Source organism: Perca fluviatilis, chromosome 1 (genome assembly GCF_010015445.1).
Source record: "Perca fluviatilis chromosome 1, GENO_Pfluv_1.0, whole genome shotgun sequence".
NCBI lineage: Eukaryota > Metazoa > Chordata > Actinopteri > Perciformes > Percidae > Perca > Perca fluviatilis.
This window is the reverse complement of record NC_053112.1, coordinates 36295467-36319787: the sequence shown is the minus strand read 5'-3', so window position 1 is coordinate 36319787 and position 24321 is coordinate 36295467. Positions and strand designations below refer to the sequence as shown.

The following is a 24321-nucleotide window of genomic DNA, read 5'->3' as shown; positions in this document are numbered from 1 at the left end:
ACCTGCAGGGAATAATAATAATAATAATTAGAATATGCACAAAGACAAAGAGAGAGAATGCATTCATCACTGGATTCTGAATAGATTGTAATGAGCTTGTTACTCCACTTCTTTGCTCTCTTTTCTCTGTTTGTTTCAGAGCTTCTCGGAGCAACAAAGCGAGTGAACGTCAACATCCAGGATGCAGATGGGTGAGGGATTACAGCTCATTTTATTCACGTTCTCCGTGCTGTTGTTCCGCATTGTCATCATCTTATTTTTAAAGGTTCATTTCCTTCATCCTCTTTTCCAGTCTTTCTTTCTTTGTTTCCTTCTTTCCTTTCTCTTTGTCTTCTTGCAGGCTATTCTCTTACACTGTTCGTACTTGTACTTATGAAAAGTAATACACTGATTATGCGTATATAACCCACGAAATCTTAAGCCAGGAAGTGCAGGGCTCCCTCTAAGGAGGAAGTCAGGTGCCAACGTAGAAAGAACGACAATGACCGCATAGGGAGGAGGTCGGGGTGGATGGGTCACACAAACAGGACTTTCACCCAGTAGGCCACCGTTTGTCCCCTTTTGTGAAAGCAAAAGACAACGCTGACTTATTTGAACTTTCTTTTGTTACGTAACTTAACTGACTTAACCCTAACCCTAACCCTACGTTAGTAATTAAACAAACTCATTTTAACCCAACAACGCTGATGAGCTTGCATAGGCGCACTGATCGCACGTGTTGCTGGACATTCGTAAGACATGCACATGCATTGTGCATAACTTTTCATAAGATATCATACGAACCGTTGTATAAGGATACGTCGCTTCTTGACATCATATCATGCCATTATGTTTCATGAGAGTGTTATTCATTACAATGCATCGTAGCTACAGAGTTGAATCCCTGACTCGATGCATTAGATTTGCATAGCTTTTTCAACGGTAAAAAATATTAATATTTTATGGTGTTGTGGGACAACACGACCTGTTGCAAACACAACACACTATTTAGAGCATTGGTTCCTAAATTGGAGGACAGAACCCGCCAATGATTATAATATGTGTCTATAATCAATATTTATGATGCATTGAACTAAATGACAACATGAAAACAATGTGAGCATGTGAAAGGGGTCACTCGTATTGCATGTTATTGCTAACAGGTTCACCGTATCTACTTAAAGAGTAACTTAACACCCTCTTTTGTGCTGACCCTACAGTGGTGTAAAGGTCCCATGATATGGTGCTCTTTGGATGCTTTTATATAGACCTTAGTGGTCCCCTAATACTGTATCTGAAGTCTCTTTTATATAGACCTTAGTGGTCCCCTAATACTGTACCTGAAGTCTGTTTTATATAGACCTTAGTGGTCCCCTAATACTGTATCTGAAGTCTCTTTTATATAGACCTTAGTGGTCCCCTAATACTGTATCTGAAGTCTCTTTTATATAGACCTTAGTGGTCCCCTAATACTGTATCTGAAGTCTCTTTTATATAGACCTTAGTGGTCCCCTAATACTGTATCTGAAGTCTCTTTTATATAGACCTTAGTGGTCCCTAATATGTCTTTATTTTATTTTTTATATCAGTCCCTTTAGTTCTCTAATCACTGTATCTGAAGTCTCTTTTATATAGACCTTAGTGGTCCCCTAATACTGTATCTGAAGTCTCTTTTATATAGACCTTAGTGGTCCCTAATACTGTATCTGAAGTCTCTTTTATATAGACCTTAGTGGTCCCCTAATACTGTATCTGAAGTCTCTTTTATATAGGCCTTAGTGGTCCCCTAATACTGTATCTGAAGTCTCTTTTATATAGACCTTAGTGGTCCCCTAATACTGTATCTGAAGTCTCTTTTATATAGACCTTAGTGGTCCCCTAATACTGTATCTGAAGTCTCTTTTATATAAACCTTAGTGGTCCCCTAATACTGTATCTGAAGTCTCTTTCCCAAAATTCAGCCTTGGTGCAGAATTACAGCCACTAGAGCCAGTCCCACAATGAGCTTTCCTTAGGATGTGCCATTTCTGTGTCTGTAGCTATTGAGGAGGAGAGAGGGGGGGCAAGGTGGAGAGGGGGGGTGTGGCCTTGACCAACTGCCACTTTGCTCGTTTGAAAGCCATGATGTCTCTCTCTCTCATGGATGGGCCAAATTCTCTGGGCGGGCAAAGCAGAGAAAGGGGAGGTAACCCCTTATCAGGTCATAAGGAGAAGATTCCAGATCGGCCCATCTGAGCTTTCATTTTCTCAAAGGTAGAGCAGGATACCCAGGGCTCGGTTTACACCTATCGCCATTTCTAGCCACTGGGGGACCATAGGCAGGCTGGGGGAATGCATTGTAATGTTAAAAAGACTTATAAAGTGAAATTTTCATGCCAACATCTCTCAGCTCTTAATTTGCTCAGAAATGTTCTCTTTACAACTCTGAATGTACAACTATGGATTTTGGCTATATTCAGACTCTCTAATGGTTAAGCTCTTTATGTGAACATGCTTGGTTTGCGATTGTGTTCCCTTTGGCTCTATCAGAAAACAAATATCTTTTTATTGTGTTGATTGGAATCAGATAATTGGACTTAACGCATTGTGTAATGACTGATGATTAGTTGATTTGACTCAAGGGCCCGGCCCTTATATTCACCAGGGATCCATTAGACACACACACAGAGGCGCGCTGTGAGTACGCTTGGCTCGGGGGTAGAGAGATTGCTTATTAATGGAAGTAGGTCATTTGCCCCCTCCCGTCGCTCACACAGAGCTGAGGGGCGGAGCTGCTCTACGCTGAAGATTATTTTGGCAAAGTTATGCTCTGGTTTTACACTACGTATACGAATATATGTATTTTTAAACCTAATCTGTGTCTGTGTGAAGGTTGGCACCGCTGCACCATGCTGCTCTGAGTGGTAACAAGGAGCTGATCTCTTTGCTGTTGGAGGCCCAGGCAGCAGTGGATATTAAAGACCATAAAGGTAAAAATACACACAGATTTACTCAGAATACAAGTGTCCTTACTATGTTACCACGAAACAGGTACAAAACAGACACGGCTACCCAGAAAACAATCACAAAAAAACAGGAAAACAAACATTTCTGGCTTCCCCTGCGTGACTGATAATGCCCTCTTGTGCAATAAAAGGTGAGCTTGTTGGAAATGCAATACAATTTATCTCTGTGTAGTACTCTGTATTTATGAGAGGTGACAGATTTGTGTGCACAGCAAACAATAGACAATAAAAGAGCTACATTGCTGCAGGACTGAGAGCCAAATGGAGGCAGAGCAGCAAATATTTCCATCACGTATTGGCAGATTCCAGAAGAAGAAATCTCAGGGCAGATGGGAGATATAATCCCTGCAGGATGTAGGCCTACTGTCTCCACATTCCCAGTCAGCCCAGTATGGCTCTAAATAGAGGGATACAACTGTCAGGCATCCTTACTAGGTGGTCCCGCATCCTCAACTCTCTCTGTGAAGGTGGTAAGGAAATCATTCCTGTGGTGCCCGCTGAGCTCTTGGTAAGGACTGGTAAGCTTGACTTGAGTCAGAAAGTCCCCTTAGGAGTTGGTGGAGACCAAAATAGAGCAAAAAGGAGATAATGCTAATGTTGTCTGTGTGTGCTCAATGTGTAAATGGGCATCTGTTTGCTAATAAGTTAGCCATATCAGTTTAAATATGTCAATTTTGTGTTTTCTCTGCCCCCAAGTGGCCAAGAAATTTGTAATTGCAGATTTAATATTCATCCCTCACTCGTATGGGACAAGAGGAACTGTTTTCTGGGATTCTGAAATTCTGATCCTTACCAGGTCACATCCATCTATAAAATGTTCTTGTGCGAAATGCAAAATTAAGGACATCCTGCAGGGCTTCTGGGCTTGATATCCTGTCCAAAAAATAAACAGAAAGAGGGCAAACAACTGAGTTCAGTAACTCAGTCATGATAGTCCTGAGAACACAGTTGAGGGAATTTACAAAATCTGAAAAAAATATACATTTATTTATTTATTTAACCTTTATTCGACCAGCAGAGCCTCACTTACATTGGCCCTGAGAGCTCAACACACTGTAACTTAAGAGAACACATGCAAAGTGAGAAAACTTGATATCCTGTCCAAAAATAAACAGAAAGGGGGCTGGCAACTATGAGTTCAGCAACTCTGCCAGGATACTCCTTGGGACACAGTTGAGGGTATTTCCAAAATCAGAAAACTCATTTGGAAGGGATTATCAAATTTCTGTGAGACCTTTATTAGTGCAAAAATAAAAAAAGTAGGTCCACTGTTCTATGATCTGCTCATGAGCCACACACTGACCACCGCTGCCTGCATAATAAAACCCTATTCCTGGAATTCACATATGACATATGAATCAAATTATCTCAACAACTGAGCTTTCAGAATTTCAGGATGAGCTACCCCATTGACCACTGGAAAGGAAATGGACTCATATCACTTTCAGCAATCCTTCAAAAGAACCTCCTTAATTGAGGTGGTGTCCATTGCATCAAGAAATTCCTGAGTTCTCCCCCCATCTATAAACAAGTCAAGTCCAGTGTCGCTTTTTCCCTGCGGTCTGAGTAAAATCCTCTCTTCTGCGTTGCATGTAACTCCTGCAGCTGCTGTGTCTCTTTCTCCTGCCAGTACCTTTCTTCTGAGTCAGTACTCCCTCATGCTAGCAGGCCTGGAGGGCCTCTTTATTTAACTTGACGATTGTGGCTCATCGCTGGTATTAAGACTGGGGGTCTTGGGTCGCTGCCATGAAAAACATGCTTCCTGCTTCTTGCAGCCACTACTACAAAGTGGGGTTTAATGTCTTCTGGTTAGAGGCCTTGGCAATGACTCCATGGTGGATTTTTGTGCTGTGCTCAGCTGTACTTTGCATCGCCTTGCATTTCCTGCATGGGTTGCAATGTCCAGTTTCCTGCAAGCTTCTCTGAGATCAGGTTCAGCCACTTATAGGGGATTTCTTGTCTTGCCCTTTTGTCTGAAAGCAGTTTGTCTGCAACGTCCCATGAGGAAAACGCCTGCACAAACAATTCTCCTACGGTCACACAGGGTCACAAGCATGTCAACCACAATAACATTGCATTTCCAGGAGGGGTACTGAGAGTCTTCGCCTGTAAAACAGATACTACAGAAATGTTTGCAAAAATTGCATTCACATTATGGGGCTGAAACTAACGATTGTTGTCATTATTAATGAATCTACTGATTGCTTTTACGATTAATCCATCCATCATTTGGTTTATAGATTGTCAGAAAATGGCAAAAATGCCCATCAGAAGTTACCAGGGACAATACTATCATAGAAGACTATAAAACGAAAATTTTACATTTGAGAAGCTGGAATCAGTAATTATTATTTTTTTGTTTGAAAAAATTACTTAAAGGTCCCATGACATGGTGCTCTTTGGATGATTTTATATAGACCTTAGTGGTCCCCTAATACTGTATCTGAAGTCTCTTTTATATAGACCTTAGTGGTCCCCTAATACTGTATCTGAAGTCTCTTTTATATAGACCTTAGTGGTCCCCTAATACTGTATCTGAAGTCTCTTTTATATAGACCTTAGTGGTCCCCTAATACTGTATCTGAAGTCTCTTTTATATAGACCTTTGTGGTCCCCTAATACTGTATCTGAAGTCTCTTTCCCGAAATTCAGCCTTGGTGCAGAATTACAGCCACTAGAGCCAGTCCCACAATGAGCTTTCCTTAGTATGTGCCATTTCTGTGTCTGTAGCTATTGGAGAGGAAAAAAAAGAAAGAAAAAAGGCAAGGTGGAGGGTGGGGGTGTGGCCTTGACCAACTGCCACTTTGCTCATTTGAAAGCCATGATGTCTCTCTCTCATGGGTGGGCTAAATTCTCTTGGCGGGCAAATCAGAGAAAGGGGAGGTAACCTTGCTCCTTATGACCTCGTAAGGAGAAGATTCCAGATCAGCCCATCTGAGCTTTCATTTTCTCAAAGGCAGAGCAGGATACCCAGGGCTCGGTTTACACCTATCACCATTTCTAGCCACTGGGCGACCATAGGCAGGCTGGGGGAACTCACATTAATGTTAAAAAAGAAATTTTCATGCCATGGGACCTTTAAACAATTAATAGATTATCAGTATGGTTGCTGATTAATTGTCTGTCTATGACTAATTGTTTCAGATGTAATGCATAAAACTATTTCTATATTTATCACATCTTTATTTTCAATATCTGTGGCAATATCATCCTGCTAGATGGCCACGGACAAACTGATCTGTCTATAAAATCACAGAGTGTGTGTGTATTTGCATGCATTTATGTGTCTTTATATTCTCATGTTCTTGTATGTATCCATGTGCATGTCCTTGTGGGGTCTTGTATGTCTGTGTTTTATTGTGCTGTCATTTTTGTGTGTTTTTGTGCGTGTGTGTGTTTTGTGTAGGGATGCGTCCTCTGCATTACGCTGCATGGCAGGGGAAGACTGAACCAATGAAAATGCTGCTGAAGGCAGGCTCATCAATCAACGGACAGTCAGATGAAGGACAGATCCCTCTCCACCTATCAGCTCAGCACGGACACTATGACGGGGTAACTGTGTTTGTGTACTGTAGGTGTTTGTGTGTGTTTTTGTGTATTTAGTGGCCATGTGTGTGTTTTTGTGAGGTGTTTGTCTGTTATGTGTGGCTGATGATTCATGTGTGATTTGTGTTTGTTACAAGCTAGGAAATTCAGAAGCGCCAGTAAGATTTGCGTGTATATCTGTACGTGTGTGTGTGTGTGTGTGTTATAGTCGGAGATGTTGCTACAACACCAGTCCAACCCGTGTATCTCAGACTCAGCTGGGAAAACACCACTGGACCTCGCCTGTGAATTTGGACGTGTTGGAGTAAGTAGAAAACCAGAAACAAAAAGATACATTTTCATTTTGTTTTATTTAACTTTTATTTGACTAGGAAAGCCTCACCTACAGTGGCCCTGAGAGCTTAACGCACTGTATCTTAAGAGAATACATGCAAAGTGAGAAAACACAACCAAATATAGAAACGTGCTGCAACAATGACTTGCTGACATACAGTATAACGTATGACAGATAACACAAGATATGCCTTAGAATTAAACAGAAATGTATTTATAAAATCATGAACAAAAGTCTGCTACAAATCATATAAAAAATTAAAACATAGAAAATAAATAAATGACACCCATACACAGTCTATTAAAACCATTAAAATTATGACCAATTTAGCATTTAGACCATAAGATATCCCAAAACTTCAGCAGCCAAAGGAGAGAGCGCACAGTTTCAGTAGCAATTATTTGAATTCACAGAGAAACCAAATTTTAAATCTAGTTTTGCAGAAGGTTACACAAATTGGGAGAAGCACACATAAAAGCTTGGTTCCGTAGTTCACTGCAGACTTTAACAATTGTTCATATGCATGAATGTATAAGTTATGTGTGTGTGTCTGTGTTTTAGGTGGTCCAGCTCCTGCTCAGCAGTAACATGTGTGCAGCCATGCTGGAACCAAAACCCTCTGACCCCAACGGAGTGTCCCCTCTGCATCTCGCTGCCAAGAACGGACACATTGATGTCATACGGTTTGAAAAACTTGTTCTCTTAGTCTGCCTCTCTTAGTGTGTGTTTGTCTTGATACCTACTTCATGTACCTGTCAGTCTGTCTATCCATCTGATTCACTCATCTAATCTAACCTTAACTCCAGGGTCACAATTATGATCTAAAAATCTGTTGTTGTATTATATGATATAAGCACTTTAATGAAATGATGGTTATGAAAAATGCCATATAGATAAAGGTTAATATTATTTGTATTATTATTTTGTGCTGCAGGTTGCTGATTCAGGCTGGTATAGATATCAACAGACAGTCTGAGTCTGGCACAGCGCTACATCAGGCAGCCCTCTGTGGGAAGACAGAGGTAGTGCGCCTGCTACTGGATGTAAGTCCATCTGTCTGTCTCTCTATCTCTCTGTCTGGCTGTTTAATGTGTTTACAAAAGCAACTGTTGTTAAAGCTGCCTCCCTCTCCTCAGCTGAGCAAGTTTTACACCTCAGCACTTGGCATCTATCCCATTGAGCTGTGTGATGAAGCCTGTGGGATATGTTGTTACATAAAAGTGTAGCAGAGTATACTACTGCTGGCATACTACTTGTCATGCAATATTAAAACCCGCTCTGTTTTTTTTTTAACCCTTATATCACCTTTTTGATGTTGTTGCGGAGGCAGCACACACAACAAATGTTAGCAGCAGGCTAGTACACACAGCCTGAATGCACAGTATATCCCTATTATTAATTTCCCATCCCAGCTTTAATCATTTTTCTTCTCCACTTCCATCCAGAGCGGCATCAGCGCAGGGGTAAGAAACACTCTGAGTCAAACTGCCCTGGACATTGTAAACCAATTCACCACCACACAGGCCAGCCGAGAGATCAAACAACTACTTAGAGGTGAGTGCCACCAGTACTAACTCTTAATTTTTTACACAATCCAATAAATAATAAGTAATACTAGGCCCGGAATCACCACATGATACAGTTAAACATGTGGTGGAGAGTCATGTGTCCTGATTCAATCATTAATAGGCAACTTCTGAGTTTCATTGCCACCAAATAATCAATAAATTAAGAATTTATTTTTACTATAATCTATTAATTAATTACTAAATTACAGGACATATTTTAAATTGTAAATGTGTTACTTATGTGAATTTTATGAACTAATTAGGTTTTAATTACATGCATGCATACATTTACCAGCAGCAGAGAAGCAAACAGTGCATGCACCTACACCTACCGCCTTCCTTTCCATTATCTTCTGCTCCCTCATGACTTTCTGCTCTACCTTATCCCAATTACCTGAAACTCTCTGCTGGTGCTCTTGTCCTCTACTTGACTCCACTCTACTCTACTGCTACATACTATACTCTTGTCCTGTAGATGCCTCGGCTGCGATGCAGGTGCGTGCGCTGAAGGATTACTGCAACAACTACGACCTTACCAGCCTCAACATCAAAGCTGGAGACATTATCACGGTACATAGATCTTATAATCGTCCCAAAATACAATATACATTTCTCAACCTGTTCTCAAAGTGCTGCACATCCGTCTACTGAAATTCATCAGTAAATACAGAAAATATGCAATGTAGTTAATTATAATCTTTATAGACATATAATCATAGTTTATAACCTTATAAGTTCAAACGTAGCCTAGTTATGACATAGCTAAGTTTAATAAGTGGAGATAAACATATCACTAAATTAAAATGGATTGCACCACACAAACTAGTTTTTACATAGTTGTGACAAATTCCAAACTGCTGCGTAGCTAACTAAACTGAAGTAACTGACAAAGCTAATGTTAGCTTGCTAATATATGTCACCCATTTAGATTGAAGCGTAAATGAGATAAAGATATATTTGACGTGACACTTGATAAAATGCTGTTTTTTTATGGGCCTTTCCACCTTTTAATGATAGGACAGCTCAGACATGAAAGGGGAGAGAGAGGAAGACATGCAGGAAACTGTCACAGGTCGGAGTCAAACCCTGGACCTACTGCAGTGAGGAATAAATCTCATGTATATATGTGTGCCTCCTCTACCAACTGAGCTAACCGGCCACATAAAGTGCTGTTTTATAATGATGTAAACTGGGAAAACTATGTTTCACAAGAATAACCTCAAATTGCAATGTCTAATGTAATTGTGCTAATGGCGTTAGTGTCAGTTAGGTTAGCATAATCGGATATTCTCTTCATTTTTGAATGTACACAACTTTGCAGTGTACACATGATCACACGTTCTTGTTGGCATTTGATGTTAATACAGGGGATTTTGCATAAAAACTTCTTCTGCACAAAGTTTGCTTGTAAGGCCACGTCTTCTACAGTCATTGCTCCCCCACCCCTCTGTAGCCTTTTTTAAATATGATGGGTAGAATTTGACGAGGGTGTACAATGTTATCCCGAATAACCGGTAGTTGACTTCACTAGAAATTTGCGTGGAAACCCGTTGTCTTAAACCATCTAAGTTTTTACACAAGGTGTAACTTAACAGGTCAAGTTGTATTAACACAGAGCGGTACGCTGATTCAGTAGACAAATCAAGTTTACATTAGAAGATTATTAGCAGAAGACTTTCGCGCGCAGAAAATCAAGTGAAGATAATTACCTCTTCTGAAGAGTTTATCATGTTTTTTAATCCTCGGTGTCCTCCTTGGCTACTAGCAACTGCGTGGAGGAGGGGCGGGGGTGGCGCACTATCACAGAAGGCTTGTATCTTGGATGTGCCGAGAGCTTTGTTGTCATTACTTATAATTCCTCATGGGGTCGACAGAAAGTACGAGCTACAGCTTCAAACATGCAAAGAAACATAAATATAAAGTATTAGGCTACTTATCACTACTTTAGAAACAATCGTTTTATATAAATATTTTTCATTTTCCTTTATGACAACATGCCTAATCTAAATCAAAGAAAGAAAACAATAGACATTAAACATTGTTAATTCCCAATGTATTGCACTGCAAGTACTCATTTAGTGTGTACACTAAAATCAATGCCACAACCCAGATGCGATCAGTCCCCACCCGGGTCTCGGTCATGGTGCAACAATAAATGTAGATAAACATGAACACAATACATTTAGATAAACATGAACACTAAATCAACCATACAAAACACAGTTGACATAAATGCACACCCAAAACAGTAACGAAACATTATTAAAACACACTTCAACTAGGACAGAAAACGTTTAGAATATATATATTTTTTCCCATGAGCCTTTGCATCGCTTCAGCGCAGTACAGTTCAAATGACCCCGCCCCCTCCCATACAGAAACTTTACATCCTTACAGTCGCCACACCCGACCTGGCCCGCGCAAATGTGATGTCAAAATGACGTAGATCTCGCTGGGATTTTAAGAGCGCCAGAGGTTGTGCACCACTCTATTTTTTTCAGCGGCGCACAACAAAGCAGAAACAGGAAGCATGGACGAGTTCGAGGGCAACCGGATGCCAGGACTCTCAGAGTGACTGCAAGTCTCTCTTGTAAACTTACAGGGTTAAGATGAGTTCTTTTATGGTGAATGAAAGGCTTGATCCGACCAAGTAGGTCATCCAATCAAATCGAAACATTGACGTCAATGCTGCTGCCAGTTCTGCCATCGTTTACCTGTTTCTTCTTCTTCTTCTTCTTCTTCTTCTTCTTCTTCTTCTTCTTCTTCTTCTTCTTCTTAGTCCGTAGCAATAGCAAAGTCGGTAGCCTTTCCTCATTAGCGACAAGACTGCAACTAGAGTCGCGACCACCACGCGAGTATAAATAGTTACGGCGCTCCCATGACGTCACATTGGCGCGCGACAGGTCGGGTACGGACGCCTTAGTTGTCTCTGCTTAATATGATCTGTGCACTGCATGCTTAAGCTGAGTATTACAAACACCTAATGTGATTTAGTAATGAATGTGTTTTTTAACAAAACATGAAAAGATAAGTAGTGAAGGTTTAATTTCAACTAAACAACAACTAAAACAGTAGTTACCATTTAACTGCATACTAACTCTGAAGCACATATTTCTCCATTTATGCAGATATTCATTTAACAGTCATACCTACATGTACAAAGGATGCCCCTCTAAAACTGTTATTTTTGGAAGTTACAGCTCATGACATAGTACTTTGACTTCCTGTTTACATAGCTGATTGCTTTTGACTGTATGGCACTTCCCTAGTGTTTCTTAGCAACCTATTTACACATAACTAAGGTGCTTAGCCAAAGTTTTAATGCTCCTACCTGATTTAGTAGTAGTAAAACCAGGTTGTACTATGAATTTAGGTGGTGCAGCCCAGTCCAAATGTTATTTTCAAGTTGTAAACAGGTTTTAATCTTTTCTTTGTAAACTGTATGTGTTGATAGGTTTTGGAGCAGCACTCTGATGGCCGATGGAAAGGCTGTATTCATGACAACCGCACAGGAAATGACCGTGTAGGCTACTTCCCCTCTAACATGGTGGAAGTCATCAAGAGGGCAGGTGACCACCCACATCACAGCCGTGTGTGTGTGTGTGTGTTTGTGTGTGTGTGTGTGTGTGTGTGTGTGTGTGTGTGTGTGTGTGTGTGTGTGTGTGTGCTTTTTGTTCAGCAGCTGTTTTGCAGCTATAGCTGATCATTAGCTAGCTGCAGCATCATTGGCCTCTTTAGGCTGTTTTCCCAACCTGTCAATCATCTCCATTGATCAATACTGTCCCCTATTGGCTGTCGACCCCCCTCCCTCCTCCCTTCCTCTATATTTCTGCTCCTCTGTCACCCTCCCGAATAAATAAACCCGTCCAACCAACCCGCTCTGCTAGATTGTGATGCTTTTGTTCATATTGTTTGTTTGCTTTGTTGCTGTAGTGATATTATATTTTAATTTATAGAGATATATTCCTTGTGGATATATGGATGTAATTCTTTCTCATATTTTGATTTTAATCCGTTATTATTTTGACATTTTCAGATCTGATTAGATTTGTTTTGTTTCAAATGACTGATCAGTTGTTGTTGTTTTGCACCTCCCTCCCCCTGGCTCGTGTCCAGGTCACTCCCCCTCCCAGCAGTGCCACACCCTCCTGCTCCGCAGGCCCAACCCCTGTCCCATTGCCGCAGTCAACGGACACTCATACCCCCCCTCCAAAGTCCTCCCCCTGCATCTGCCTCCCCCTCCACCCCCTCACCCCAACACACAGTCCCTCCCTCGGTTCTCCTCCTTTGGGTACATTCCTCTTCCCATCTCTCCTCCTTTTCTGTCTACTCCTCCTCTGTCCACTCCTCCTCCTCCTCCTCCTCCTCCTCCTCCTCTCTCCACTTCTCAGGAGCAGCAGAGTCAGACAGGTACATACTGTAGGATCACTTTAAATCACAGATAAGCATCCTTTCCACGCTGTTTGACAAGACCACATATAGAATATATTATCTATCGACTTGTTCCAACACTTCACTGCAGCTACGTGTGTGTGTGTAAATGTATGTCAACTGTGTGTACACATATATATGTCAGTAAGGATCAGTTCACCATAATGACAAAAAGGTATATCTTCACACTTACACCAAATGCCGATAGAGTTCTGCTATATATTTTATTTTAATAGGAACTATTTGGAAAATGGAAACCAACCAGCGATAAATGTATGGATTATTTAAATTTTCTTTTCAGTTTTTATAAATACAGTATATATATATATATATATATATATATATATATATATATATATATATATTTTTTCAATGTATGTCAAAGGCATCAATTTACTTCAATTGTACTGGAATAGCTTTCTTGTAATTTGAGTGAACTGACCCTTTAACTGAAATATTTAAATTAATGGCACCATTTTTATAACTTCACAACTTCACTTTACATATTATATGCAATTTGAGAGCCATTATTCACCATTTTATACATGTTCCTATAATTTAGCTTGAATCATTGGATATTTATATTTATTTAGAATAAAGTAATTTTGTTTTAAATAGTGCTTACAATCCTTATGATGAACTTGCCTAAGGTCATTATGGGGCTTTACAAGTCTCACAATGATTAAGACTTTAATAATTCTGTGTTTATGAATGTGTAGGTGAGTGAGTGTATCTCTGTGAGTGTTTACTGGTGTTCAAGAGTAAGAGTTAAACGTGTGTGTGTGTGTGTGTGTGTGTGTGTGTGTGTGTGTGTGTGTGTGTGTGTGTGTGTGTGTGTGTGTGTATGACAGGTACGCGGACTGCAGAGCTGAGTCCTCAAGGCTCTCCAACTCTGGGTCAGCAGAGCAGCACCAGTGAGGACATCTGGGTGCTACGCAAACCGCTGGCAGGTAAACTCACAAGTTGTTTTTTTCCGGTTAACCGTGTAAAACTATGTATTTGAGGAATTTTCTCTATATAGTACTGCGTCCTGCAATATGTGTGTGTTTGTAATTGAAGGTGGCGATCGCAGTGGCAGTGTGGGCAGCATTGGCAGCGTTCGGTCATCCAGCAGCTTGCAGAGCTCTGGAAACACACATGTTCTGACCACCCCTGCACCCAGTCCACACCCGGCACCCACACCAGGAGTCAACACACACGGCCTTAACGCTCCTGGCCTGCACGCACAATCTGAAGGGGTGAAAGTAAGAGACTCGTTGCATTTATCTGTGTACATGTGTTTGCACAGGTTTCCATCACATTGCTTCTTGATCTTTACGAATCAACAAGCACCTGTTTCTGGGAAACAGCAAAACATGTTCAGGAAACAAACACAAGTCTAGTTACCAGGTTAACCACAATTTTGTTTCCTGCTCATTTTGTTCTTCCGTTGGAGAGATCAGCATCGCTTTCTTTCAAGAGTAAACCAGGTGCATTAAGATGGTGGCCTCCTGGTTTTTCCTTTTTATCAATCACACAGGGAAATTAAGCCCCTAAATGCCAAAGTCAACCTTTTCTGCCTAGACAAACTGTAACAGCTTAATTCTACTGTATCTATCCCTGAATATCATTTGTGTTAGATTAGTTTAGTTAGATTGGAAGGTGAATAAGGGGAATGTTGCCTGTATCTTGGTATAATGATAAAATATGCAAGTGAATTTTAGAAATGTAGAACAATGTAAGTTGCCCTTAAAGTCATTGGCCTGGCGTCAGATGCACTACATTGTAATTTTTGTAATTTTTGTATACTGTTGTTTTTAGTATTTGTATGATTTGAGTCTGATATTTAATTATTATTATATTTAAGTGCCCCATGAAGTCATACTTTAACAAAAGCCTGCATGTGTCATGCATGGTATTTAAGCACAAGTATTGTGTATTTTTAATGAAACAAATGATATAATATCACATGCAGTTGGCTCCCACAACAACAACACAAACTTGCCAACTAGAGTCAACATAGTGAAGTGTCTTTAGTACATTTTCTGGTCTGTGCATGATGTTGATTTTTTTCTTCCATTGTCTAGTGTGCTTTCATTTTATAATCTGTGATGTCACCCTGCAGGTATGCTCTCTAACACCTTTAGCACCTTCTAAATTTACTTTTATCACCGGATATAACTGGTCTATTTTTACGTAGTGCCTTAGAAAATACTGAATTTGCAATTAGCCAAATTGGATGGTGTTCCCATATTACAGGGACATCATCTATTTTAAGAGTTCATTATTAGTAGTTATTTATTTGAGGATTCCTGCTGCATTTATCTTGGTAAACTGCAATGAATACAGGAGGAAAAGGGTCAGAAGCCAGACTCTGTCTGTTATATGTGCACTTAGTCCACTGAGCTGAGTCACAAGGCAACTCTGGGATTTAAATGATTATGCTTGAGTAAATGTTTCATTTTGTGTGTGTGTGTGTGTGTGTGTGTGTGTGTGTGTGTGTGTGTGTGTGTGTGTGTGTGTGTGTGTGTGTGTGTGTGTGTTTTAGCTCCTGGCCACCGTGCTGTCCCAGTCGGTAAAAGCCAAGGAACATCTCTTAGAGCAGTCACAGTCTGTTGAGCAGTCAGCGGGTGAGCACACAAACCCACACAAACACAACATAAAAGCTTCAGCTTTACTTGAAGCGATAATCTGTGCCATTTTTCATTTCATTTAAAAGTCTGTTTTGCTGCAGCTTTCTGCTAATTGATCAAACAGCAGTGATTTAAACGGATACTACAAAGTCTGTCCTCACTTGCAAATAAAAAAATGTTACACCACTGATCCGGTGATTCAAAAAAACATTCTCTCTGTAGTAAAGTGAAAACAATTTAAAAAGCTCAAGGCGATGTTCACCGGTACAACAAGTGCCTCAGGGCTTGTTTTGATTGCTGCTGTTATGAATAATTTTTTCTTCATTTCACTTTTAGTCAACCTGGCCCTCTAAAGACCACCTGTCTGTTCATATCAGACACAAGCAGCAATCCCCACCCCTGCCCTTGTATAATAGTAATTTAAGTACTGCTTTATTTATAAAAGCTGCTCTAAAACGCTGTTCTAAAGAGCCAGGGACAGGTCGCCCTGTCTTGGGATTAATCCTTTTTGGTTCTCAGGATGGTTTTATGCTTTAGCTGCTTGTAATAAGCAGAATAAAAACTAAAGTGTAATTAGTTACTGAGCAGCGATAGCCACCACAGATGAAAAATCAAAACGCTTTACTGTAACATCCAAAGAAAAAAAACATAAAAAAGAGGAATGTGCAGTAGGATTACACTGACCTTAGAATTAAAGTAAATCTAGTTTAGATTGGCAAGTTTTGCTATCATTTATTAAACACGACCTAATGTTATAACTTTATTAAAGATTAAATTGGATCAGGGACCACAGGTAACCTGTTAATTTTTACATATACAAGTTCACATCAGTGTAAGCGGCTGCACATTTGTTCTTTGAGTTTTTACTTGGGGCTAAAGAAAGTTGTACATTTGCAAATGGTCTATAAAACGTGTTTGATGTATTTATGTACACATACAGTTGCATTAATATGGTGTCTCATGTATCCCACTTAAATGTAGGCACTGTGCTTGTAGTTGTTAATCTATCTTTGAAAGAAGCATATCCATTAGCATATTTTAGTCTGCTGTCATTATACTGGTTTAAGTGATACGTGGGAAGTGTAGTGCTAAAACAGCACCACAGAGCCAGCCAACCCTAAACGCTGTTGCCAAAATTATAATGAAGGACTACACAGGCAATCTAAACCTGGCTTGATTTAATTCCTCCACTGCTCCTCACCCTCAAAGACTGCACTTAATCACTAGATAACACAATTTATTGGCTTTGCAACAAGGTACTGTACCATTTCAGTTTCAGTTCCTTAAGTTGTTTTAATCATTTATTAGAATGGAAACCTAGTAAGAATTTATTTCAGGGGAAGAAGCTGTTCATTAACCTGTAAATAATTAACTAGAAATAACTGCAAAAGTTTGAACTCATAAGTAAAGTAAATGGAAACACCACACAAGCATCTTCCGTTTTCTTTGATCAAGGAAGTACAGTACTTGGTTCCATTTTCCTTACAATTTATATATAAGTACATGTTTCTTTGTAATAATCAGTGACAAATAAACTCTGTTCTAAGAAATGATTAAGAAACTCCAGGACCCAGAAAGACAAGCATTTTATAAATAACTAGTTTGACGTACCACCACATAAAGTCACCAGCTAAAGTCTACTGAGGGCTACTGGGGCTGTATTTCAAATACACTATGTGTGGTTAATGGCTTATGTAAAATGGATTTCATTAACAAAATATAAAAGAGTAAAATAGCAAAATTGCCCTTTACTGCTAAAAGTAATATATTTTATTATTTTTCTTCTTGTTTCTCTCCCTTGTCTCACCTTTCATGTCCACTCTAAGGCTCCTCCAGTTGCACAGTTCATGAACAGCGGTCGTTTGAGCGGAAAGCAGAGGAGGATGATGGGAAAGTGAGTTCTTGGATGGCAGATTGGTTCACTCTGGAGCCTCCTCTTTCTGTTCTTTCTGTTACCTCTCAACCAGTGCTTTTGTTTAAGAGAAAGACATCTACAAGGGTGGGTTCAGTGGGCACATGAGGTGTCTGTGGTTGGGTTGCACCTGAACAGATGACACCCTGAGGATGGGCATTCAAGTGTGTCACCATGGAGACAGGCAGAGTGACAGACACATTGAGTAGTCAGTTGCTGTCTTGCCTTCTGTTCCTCCTCCCACCCCCTGTCCTCACACCACACTGAGACACCCAAATGCTGCCGCTCTGCTCTAGAACCAGCACTGTGTTCTGTGACGCTGAGGGTCAAATTCTCATGTGTTGTAGAACCAAGCAGACGCTGTATATTTATTGGTTGCCAGGCGACAGCAATGTTCCATGACGCAAGCAAAGCAGTAGGGTTCGTTCCTGATTGGTCGATCTCATCCAACAGTCTTTGACACTTAATTAATTCACAAAATATAGCATCGATGCCAGTGGTTTAAAAAAAAAGAATCAAATTTGACCTGTAAAAAGGTCTGTCAACCCAAATTAGACCTTAGTGGAGTAATGTGTATTCTAGAGAGATCCATTTATAGTATAAGAAAGTATGAAAACACTGAAGGGATTTTACTGTGTATTTTAGTAGCAGTATGTAACAAACAGTTATGTTTTTGAGCATAAATATAGGCGGTATTGTTGTTCTTTGAATTTGTGCAGGCATTGTGCACCTTGGCTATTGTTCTGTAAGCTAAATACAGCATTACAAGCTGAACTGCCCTCTATAATGTGTTCCAGAACAGGTTCCCTTTCCTTGCTGGTGAATGCTTTCTAGATTTTGTTGTAGAGCAGGGTTACATTTTGGGATTACATTGACATTTACTGTGCTGTTTTCTAAAACAGTCTGCTCCCCTGTCCTCTGTTCTAGATCAGGCTGCTACTGTATGTTGTGTTCTAGAACAGTCTTCTCCCCTGTGTTCTAGAGCAGAATGCTATGTTGTGTTCTACAATAGTCTTCTCCCCTGTGTTCTAGAGCAGAATTAGCCTGGTTGACACCAGACCCTTCTCAGTTGTAACTGAGAGTGGGTCTGGGGAACGTTCATTCACAGCCTTTTTCCAAAGGGGCATCACCAACGGACACCGCTCAAATGCCTCTGGGCACAATTGGATAGTCCTTCAACCAATCAGACCAACGATCCGGGTGACGTAGCAGCGACAGCGGCATCAACGGGTTGCTGCGCTTCGGTGGCCGTCATGTTGGATGTAAACAAAAAGCTGCTTGCCGTCGCTGCGCTATCGTCATCGTGTAAAGCCCGCCTCAACGGTTGCGATTGGTGTAAAGCCCGCCTCAAAGGTTGCGATTGGTGTAAAGCCCGCCTCAACGGTTGTGATTGGTGCCTCGATTTGGAAAAATTGGAAATGGGCTTGAATGGGCTCTTGGCCAGACTGACTTGCAGAGCAAATCTCAAATTTGCCGGAAGTTCGTCAGGGTTTTCCCAGGCTAGAGCAGAATGCTATGTTGTGTTCTACAATAGTCTTCTCCCCTGTGATCTAGATCAGGCTGCTACTGTATGTTGTGTTGTAGAACAGTCTTCTCCCCTGTGTTCTAGAGCAGGCTGCTGTGTTGTGTTCTACAATACGATATGATACAACTTTACTGGAAGTTTACACTGAAATGTATTTTGAGTTCCAGAGCAGCTCCGCTCAAAAAAGGAAAAGAAAAATACTATAGTCTTATAATATAATATGTCTTCTCCCCTGCGTTCTAGACCCAGCTGCCATGTTATGTTCTAGAACAGTCTTCTCCTCCTGTGTTCTAGAGCTGGCTGCTATGTTGTGTTCTAGAACAGTCTTCTCCCCTGTTTCTAGAGCCGGCTATGTTGTGTTCTAGAACAGTCTTCTCTCCTGTGTTCTAGAGCCAGCTGCTATGTTGTGTTCTAGAACAGGTCTGTGTTCCGTGCTCTAGAAGAAGCCTGTGGACTCTTCTAGAAGCAGGCAGTAGTGTTTTGTGTTCTGTGTTCTAGAAGCAGGCAGTAGTGGCGTGGCTGGGTGAGTTTCAGCTGCAGTTCTACACCACCCACTTCCTCACCGCGGGATATGATCTAGACACCATTAGCCGCATGACCCCTGAGGTAAGGTCATGACCCCTGACCCCCTCACGCCCCGTCCCTTGTCTGTCAAGGCTCTGCCCAGCACAGCTCTTAAATCCGCTCCCCACTGACGTGGATGATGTCATCATGACCCTCCTGTCTCTGTCACCTGATCCCCCGGTGTGAGTCCTGAGCCTCAATCAGTCACTTCTCATACTCTGTCTGCTTCATTTACATACCTGTGTTCACACATGGCCGTGTGTTTCAGTCTGTGCTGTAAACGCTACCCCATGTTTGTCCTTGAGTATGTTTTTAGTACCAGTGTGTATGTGTGTGTTTGTGTATTGAAGCAGACACAGTGGTATGACGTAACCCCCCTAAGGGCAGGGGATACTCATCAGAGATTATCCAAAGCAAAAATATTCCTTAAGGCATATCACACACAGCTCATGTACATGTAAGAGAAAAAACACCTACAGTCGTTGTGATGAATTCCTGATGTGACTAGTAAGTGTGCTTTGTATTGAAGGACCTGACGGCAATTGGGGTCATGAAGCCTGGACATCGAAAGAAGTTAACATCAGAGATCAGCAAGCTGCCCTCCACAGACTGGCTGCCAGACCACAAGCCTGTAAGGCTCTCACGTATACTACACAAATTAGAAAAAAGGGGGAGATCTTGAGTTTAGGCAGCGGCACAACACAAGCATATATGCACACACGCAACTGTTCCAGTCTGTAAAGAAACTACTTTTTCAGAATTCTACTCTGTATCTTGTAACCTGTGCACAAGCTTTTTACAATGTGCCCATGTTTGTGTGTCCTTGTGTCTGTTTTAGGCCAATCTGGCAGACTGGCTGTCTCACCTGGGTCTTAATCAGTACTACCAGGTTCTGGTGCAAAATGGGTATGAAAACATTGACTTCATCTCCGACATCAGCCTTGAAGATCTGCAAGAGATTGGCATTACTAAACTCGGTGAGGCACAACTACATTATTAAGAATAGAAGTCAGCGCCTCACCTAGATCCTGAGACTTTTGCCCCTGTACCCCAGCCCTCCCCATTGCGCCCCCCCCCCCCACCCCAAACTTCTCCTGATCCCCCTTAACCCTCTGGCCCTACCCCTTAAACATATCCTGTGCAAAGGGCAGAACCAAGCAGTATCAATGGTGATATTTGGAAGGGATGGCCCGAAATGTGCATGACACATATCTGAAAAAGCACACACAACTCTCACATTATAGTGCAGTAATAATATAATGTGGGGGGGGGGGGCATTGTTTTGTGGAGTTCACTTCAGTGATGGCTCTGGTGTAGAAACTGTAATAATATGTTATATTTGTATATTAAGGACATAATAATTAGTTGTCATTTTTTACATTTTTTACATACTTATAAGAATAAAAGATAGTAGTCCTAACCACATCCCGCTTGTTACCAAATGTTTTATGCGCTCCACAAAACATAGCCTACAGTAACTATTCCTCTCCTCCACACCTCTGCCTCCCCTCAGGCCATCAGAAGAAGCTGATGTTGGGAGTGAAGAGACTGAAGGAGCTACAGAGGGGAGGAAGTAGCTCTGAGCCTCCTCAGAGCCCCTCTACACCTCCATCCAGCCCGGGTTGACTGGACAGCACTGGTGCAGTGAGCGGCATGAAGGAAGCAATGGCCGCCCCCAGTCCCCTGGCCCAACCTGACCCACCCAGCTCCCACACATATCCTCACCCACCCACAACACCAAACCCCACATGGCCGGACCCAGCAGGCCTCCCCCAGGGCTCGACCGCGCCCCTCCACCCAGATGGCAGCAGATTCGTCAGTGCCGCTGCTCCGCCTGCCCAGTGAGGAGGAAGAGCGACGGAGAACTCACAGTCTAATTGGCTCAGAATCAGACTCTAGATACGCCACTGTGTGCCGCAGCAGCTCCGCACATACTACCCCTAATGATGTCACTGTTAACCGCAGCCAGTCATCTGTCACTCTCCGTCCCCGTCGGAAAGGTCGGCCCCCAACACCACCTAAACGGTCCTGTTCTTCCATTACCGGGGGTGACGAGGAGGAAGTGGGACAGGTGGAGGGGCTACTCGGGCTGCCAAGCTATCGAGAGCGGCGAGCCAGTGACTGCGGCAGCCTGGGATCAGCTTTAAGATCTCAGGACTCAGCGGGCCTGGAGAGATCAGAGGGGGCTTCTGGGAGTGTTCGCAGCCTCGCCGCTATGCTGGAGACATCCATCGTGGGTGGAGCCAAAACCCTGCCGAGGAATCTGGGAGGCAGCACCAACTACCTACAGGTGTGTGTGTCTTTGTGTTTGGTTTCGACTTTGAGAATCAGATTTTAAAATGTCTATTAAGTGCATGTGTAACAATCATATGACTTCCAGGTGAGTCCACCTGTACTTCGTCGGCAGGCAGGCGCAGGCGGTCTTGGATCTGAGGAGGATGATGTCTTAAGTCGGCGCAGGACCATCAGTGGAACAGAAAGTCTCCTTGGTGATCAGATCAACCTGTTACCTCGGCAACCAGCCCAGCAACGTCCAGAGCCGCGGCCCCGCTCGACTGTGGTATCCTCAGCATCAGAACTCACAGACGGCACAGCGACACTTCGAAGGAGGCCGCGTCCTCTGGCAACAGACTCTGAAGCGCCTGCATCCATGGATACCAATGCTGTTACCATGAAAACTGGCTCTGACACCATACGCAGGAGACAACGCACGTCTGAGAATACAGAAAGTGTCATTCAAAGCAATAACCAATCAGACTCTCCCAGCAGTCAAACAGGTAGCCGGAAAAACGGAGGCGAGCCGCAGCAGAACGGCAGTGTGGTGCTGAGGCGGAGGCCTGTGTCTGAGCTCTCTGATAGGACGGAGGCAAACAAAGAGAGCTGTGAGTGGATGGAGGCTAGGAAGTCTCTGAAGCCGCCGGTCTCACCCAAACCATCCACGGTCACCCTGAAGAAGACACAAGCTGACCCACCAACCCCGACTCGCAGGGTCCCCATACCGGGGCCCGATAATACTGAGACAGCTCAGAGCCCTGGTGAGATATACACATACATGTGGGCTACACACTAAACTGATGATTTGGCATCTAGTGTAGTGAGTTTAGCTTCTGTATGTATTAATGTATATGTAGTCCCTCAGTAGACATAGCACTTTAAAGCCACTATGTGTAGATTTTTAAGGTGATTATAGTATTCAAATGTTCCGATGATATTGATGTTTGTGTTGCCTTTTAGTTCTTTTACATCAGAGTCCTGGTGTTGATACTGTGTTGTTAAGTAATGGGATTATTGACCTCAATGTCTATATTGTATTGGCATTTTGCCTCTATTTGATAGAAATAGTAGAGATACAGATAGGAAATGCAGGGCGATAGGGGCATGACATGAAACAAAAAAACCAGCTGGAGTCAAATCTGGGACGTCGCAGTTATATCGTATGCGTCTTTGCTACTACATAGGCGCTTTAAAGCAATCATTTTTAATGAGTTTAGTCAATTAGTCAATTGACAGAAAAGGAACCTGCAACTATTTGATAAGCAAGTCATTGTTAAATAGCTTTACAAATATGTAGCTCTGCTGCTTTTCTCAGTTCGATATATAATTGTAAACTGAATATTTTGTGTTTTGGACTGTTGTTCAGACAAGCCAAATATGAAAAGGCATCACCTTGGGAAATTGAGATCATAACATAAACCTACAGTATTTTTATCGAGGAGACTCCCATGTTGCTATGTTGAGCAACAGCGAGGATATGCTCAAAAGAAATGCGTGATAGTTCTTCGTCTGATTCTTCTGATCCCGAGACGATCTACCAACATTGCAACATGGAACGTCGAGGTTGTTCTCTAAAAGTTAGTAATTGAAGGTTTTGTACTGATAGCCCAACTAAGTAATAATCAGAGCTCTCCTAAAATGTTTAATTATCAGTGACATTTGGACCAAAGATGATCTTCATCCGTATAATAGATATCTTGCTAGATATCCAGTACCAATCTCCTTCTTGTCTTGAATATGTGTGAGTATACCAGTCTGTAAGAAAACTGACAGCTTTCTCTCCGACTCCCTCTGACCAGAGCCGAAGCGTGTACCTCCTCCTGTATCCCCGAAACCCCGTGGGCCTCCAACAGCACCTAAACCAGGCAAAGCAATAGTGGCTTCAGCTGCCATGAGCCCGAGTCCTGCTGCTACCAGCCCGGCTGCAGCCAGCCCCACCCCGGCCCCCAAACCCACCTCTCCGCTCTCTGCCGCCCCTCTTCCAGCTCCTGACACCCCCTCTGCTCCCTCCCTCTCTCCGGGACTCCCTCTGACTTCCCCCTCTCCGGCTCAGAGTCCCTCCACCCCCTCGCCACACCCTGTCAAACCTCCCCGCTCCTCCATCGCCGGCCTCTCCATCGACCTGCTGGGAGGACGGGAGTTGGAGGAGGAAGAGGAGAGGAGGAGAGAGGAAGATGAAAAGAGGAGAGAGAGGGAGCACAAGAGGCACAAGGAGCAGGAGGAAGAGAGGAAGAGAGGAGAGAAGGGGAATCTGATGGAGCCGGCGAGTCAAGTAGAGGAAGTGGAGCAGGAGGAGCAAGAGGAAGTGCAGCATCATTTGGAGGAGACCAGTGCCTCCTTGGCTGCAGCTGTGCAAGCTGTTGAACATAAAATCAAAGAGGAGGACGCACAAAATGAGTGAGTTTTTATGAAGTTAATGATCCGATTTTGCCATTTGAACTTACCGTTTATATCCAACCACAATCTCTCGGGACCACTTGCTGGCATCCACATTGATGAAGAGAGGATCCAAGCTTAAATTATCTTCTCCTCACACAATGTAGAGCTCCAAAGTGGGAGGTCTTGTTTCAG

General features: G+C 42.3%; 1 protein-coding gene across 1 annotated transcript in view; it reads left to right on the top strand.

Moving 5' to 3' along the window:
• Nucleotides 1-24321, top strand: part of LOC120560033 (caskin-1-like) — a 37989-nt gene that overhangs the window by 7059 nt on the left and 6609 nt on the right. Inside the window, 21 exon segments of the mRNA XM_039802139.1 lie at nt 140-191; nt 2851-2948; nt 6391-6536; nt 6739-6834; nt 7426-7547; nt 7799-7907; nt 8310-8418; nt 8908-9002; nt 11887-12001; nt 12549-12842; nt 13715-13813; nt 13923-14107; nt 15391-15472; nt 17302-17369; nt 19411-19518; nt 20006-20107; nt 20315-20453; nt 20990-21219; nt 21221-21766; nt 21857-22511; nt 23550-24147. Of these exon segments, the coding sequence (XP_039658073.1) occupies nt 140-191; nt 2851-2948; nt 6391-6536; nt 6739-6834; nt 7426-7547; nt 7799-7907; nt 8310-8418; nt 8908-9002; nt 11887-12001; nt 12549-12842; nt 13715-13813; nt 13923-14107; nt 15391-15472; nt 17302-17369; nt 19411-19518; nt 20006-20107; nt 20315-20453; nt 20990-21219; nt 21221-21766; nt 21857-22511; nt 23550-24147 (4048 nt within the window).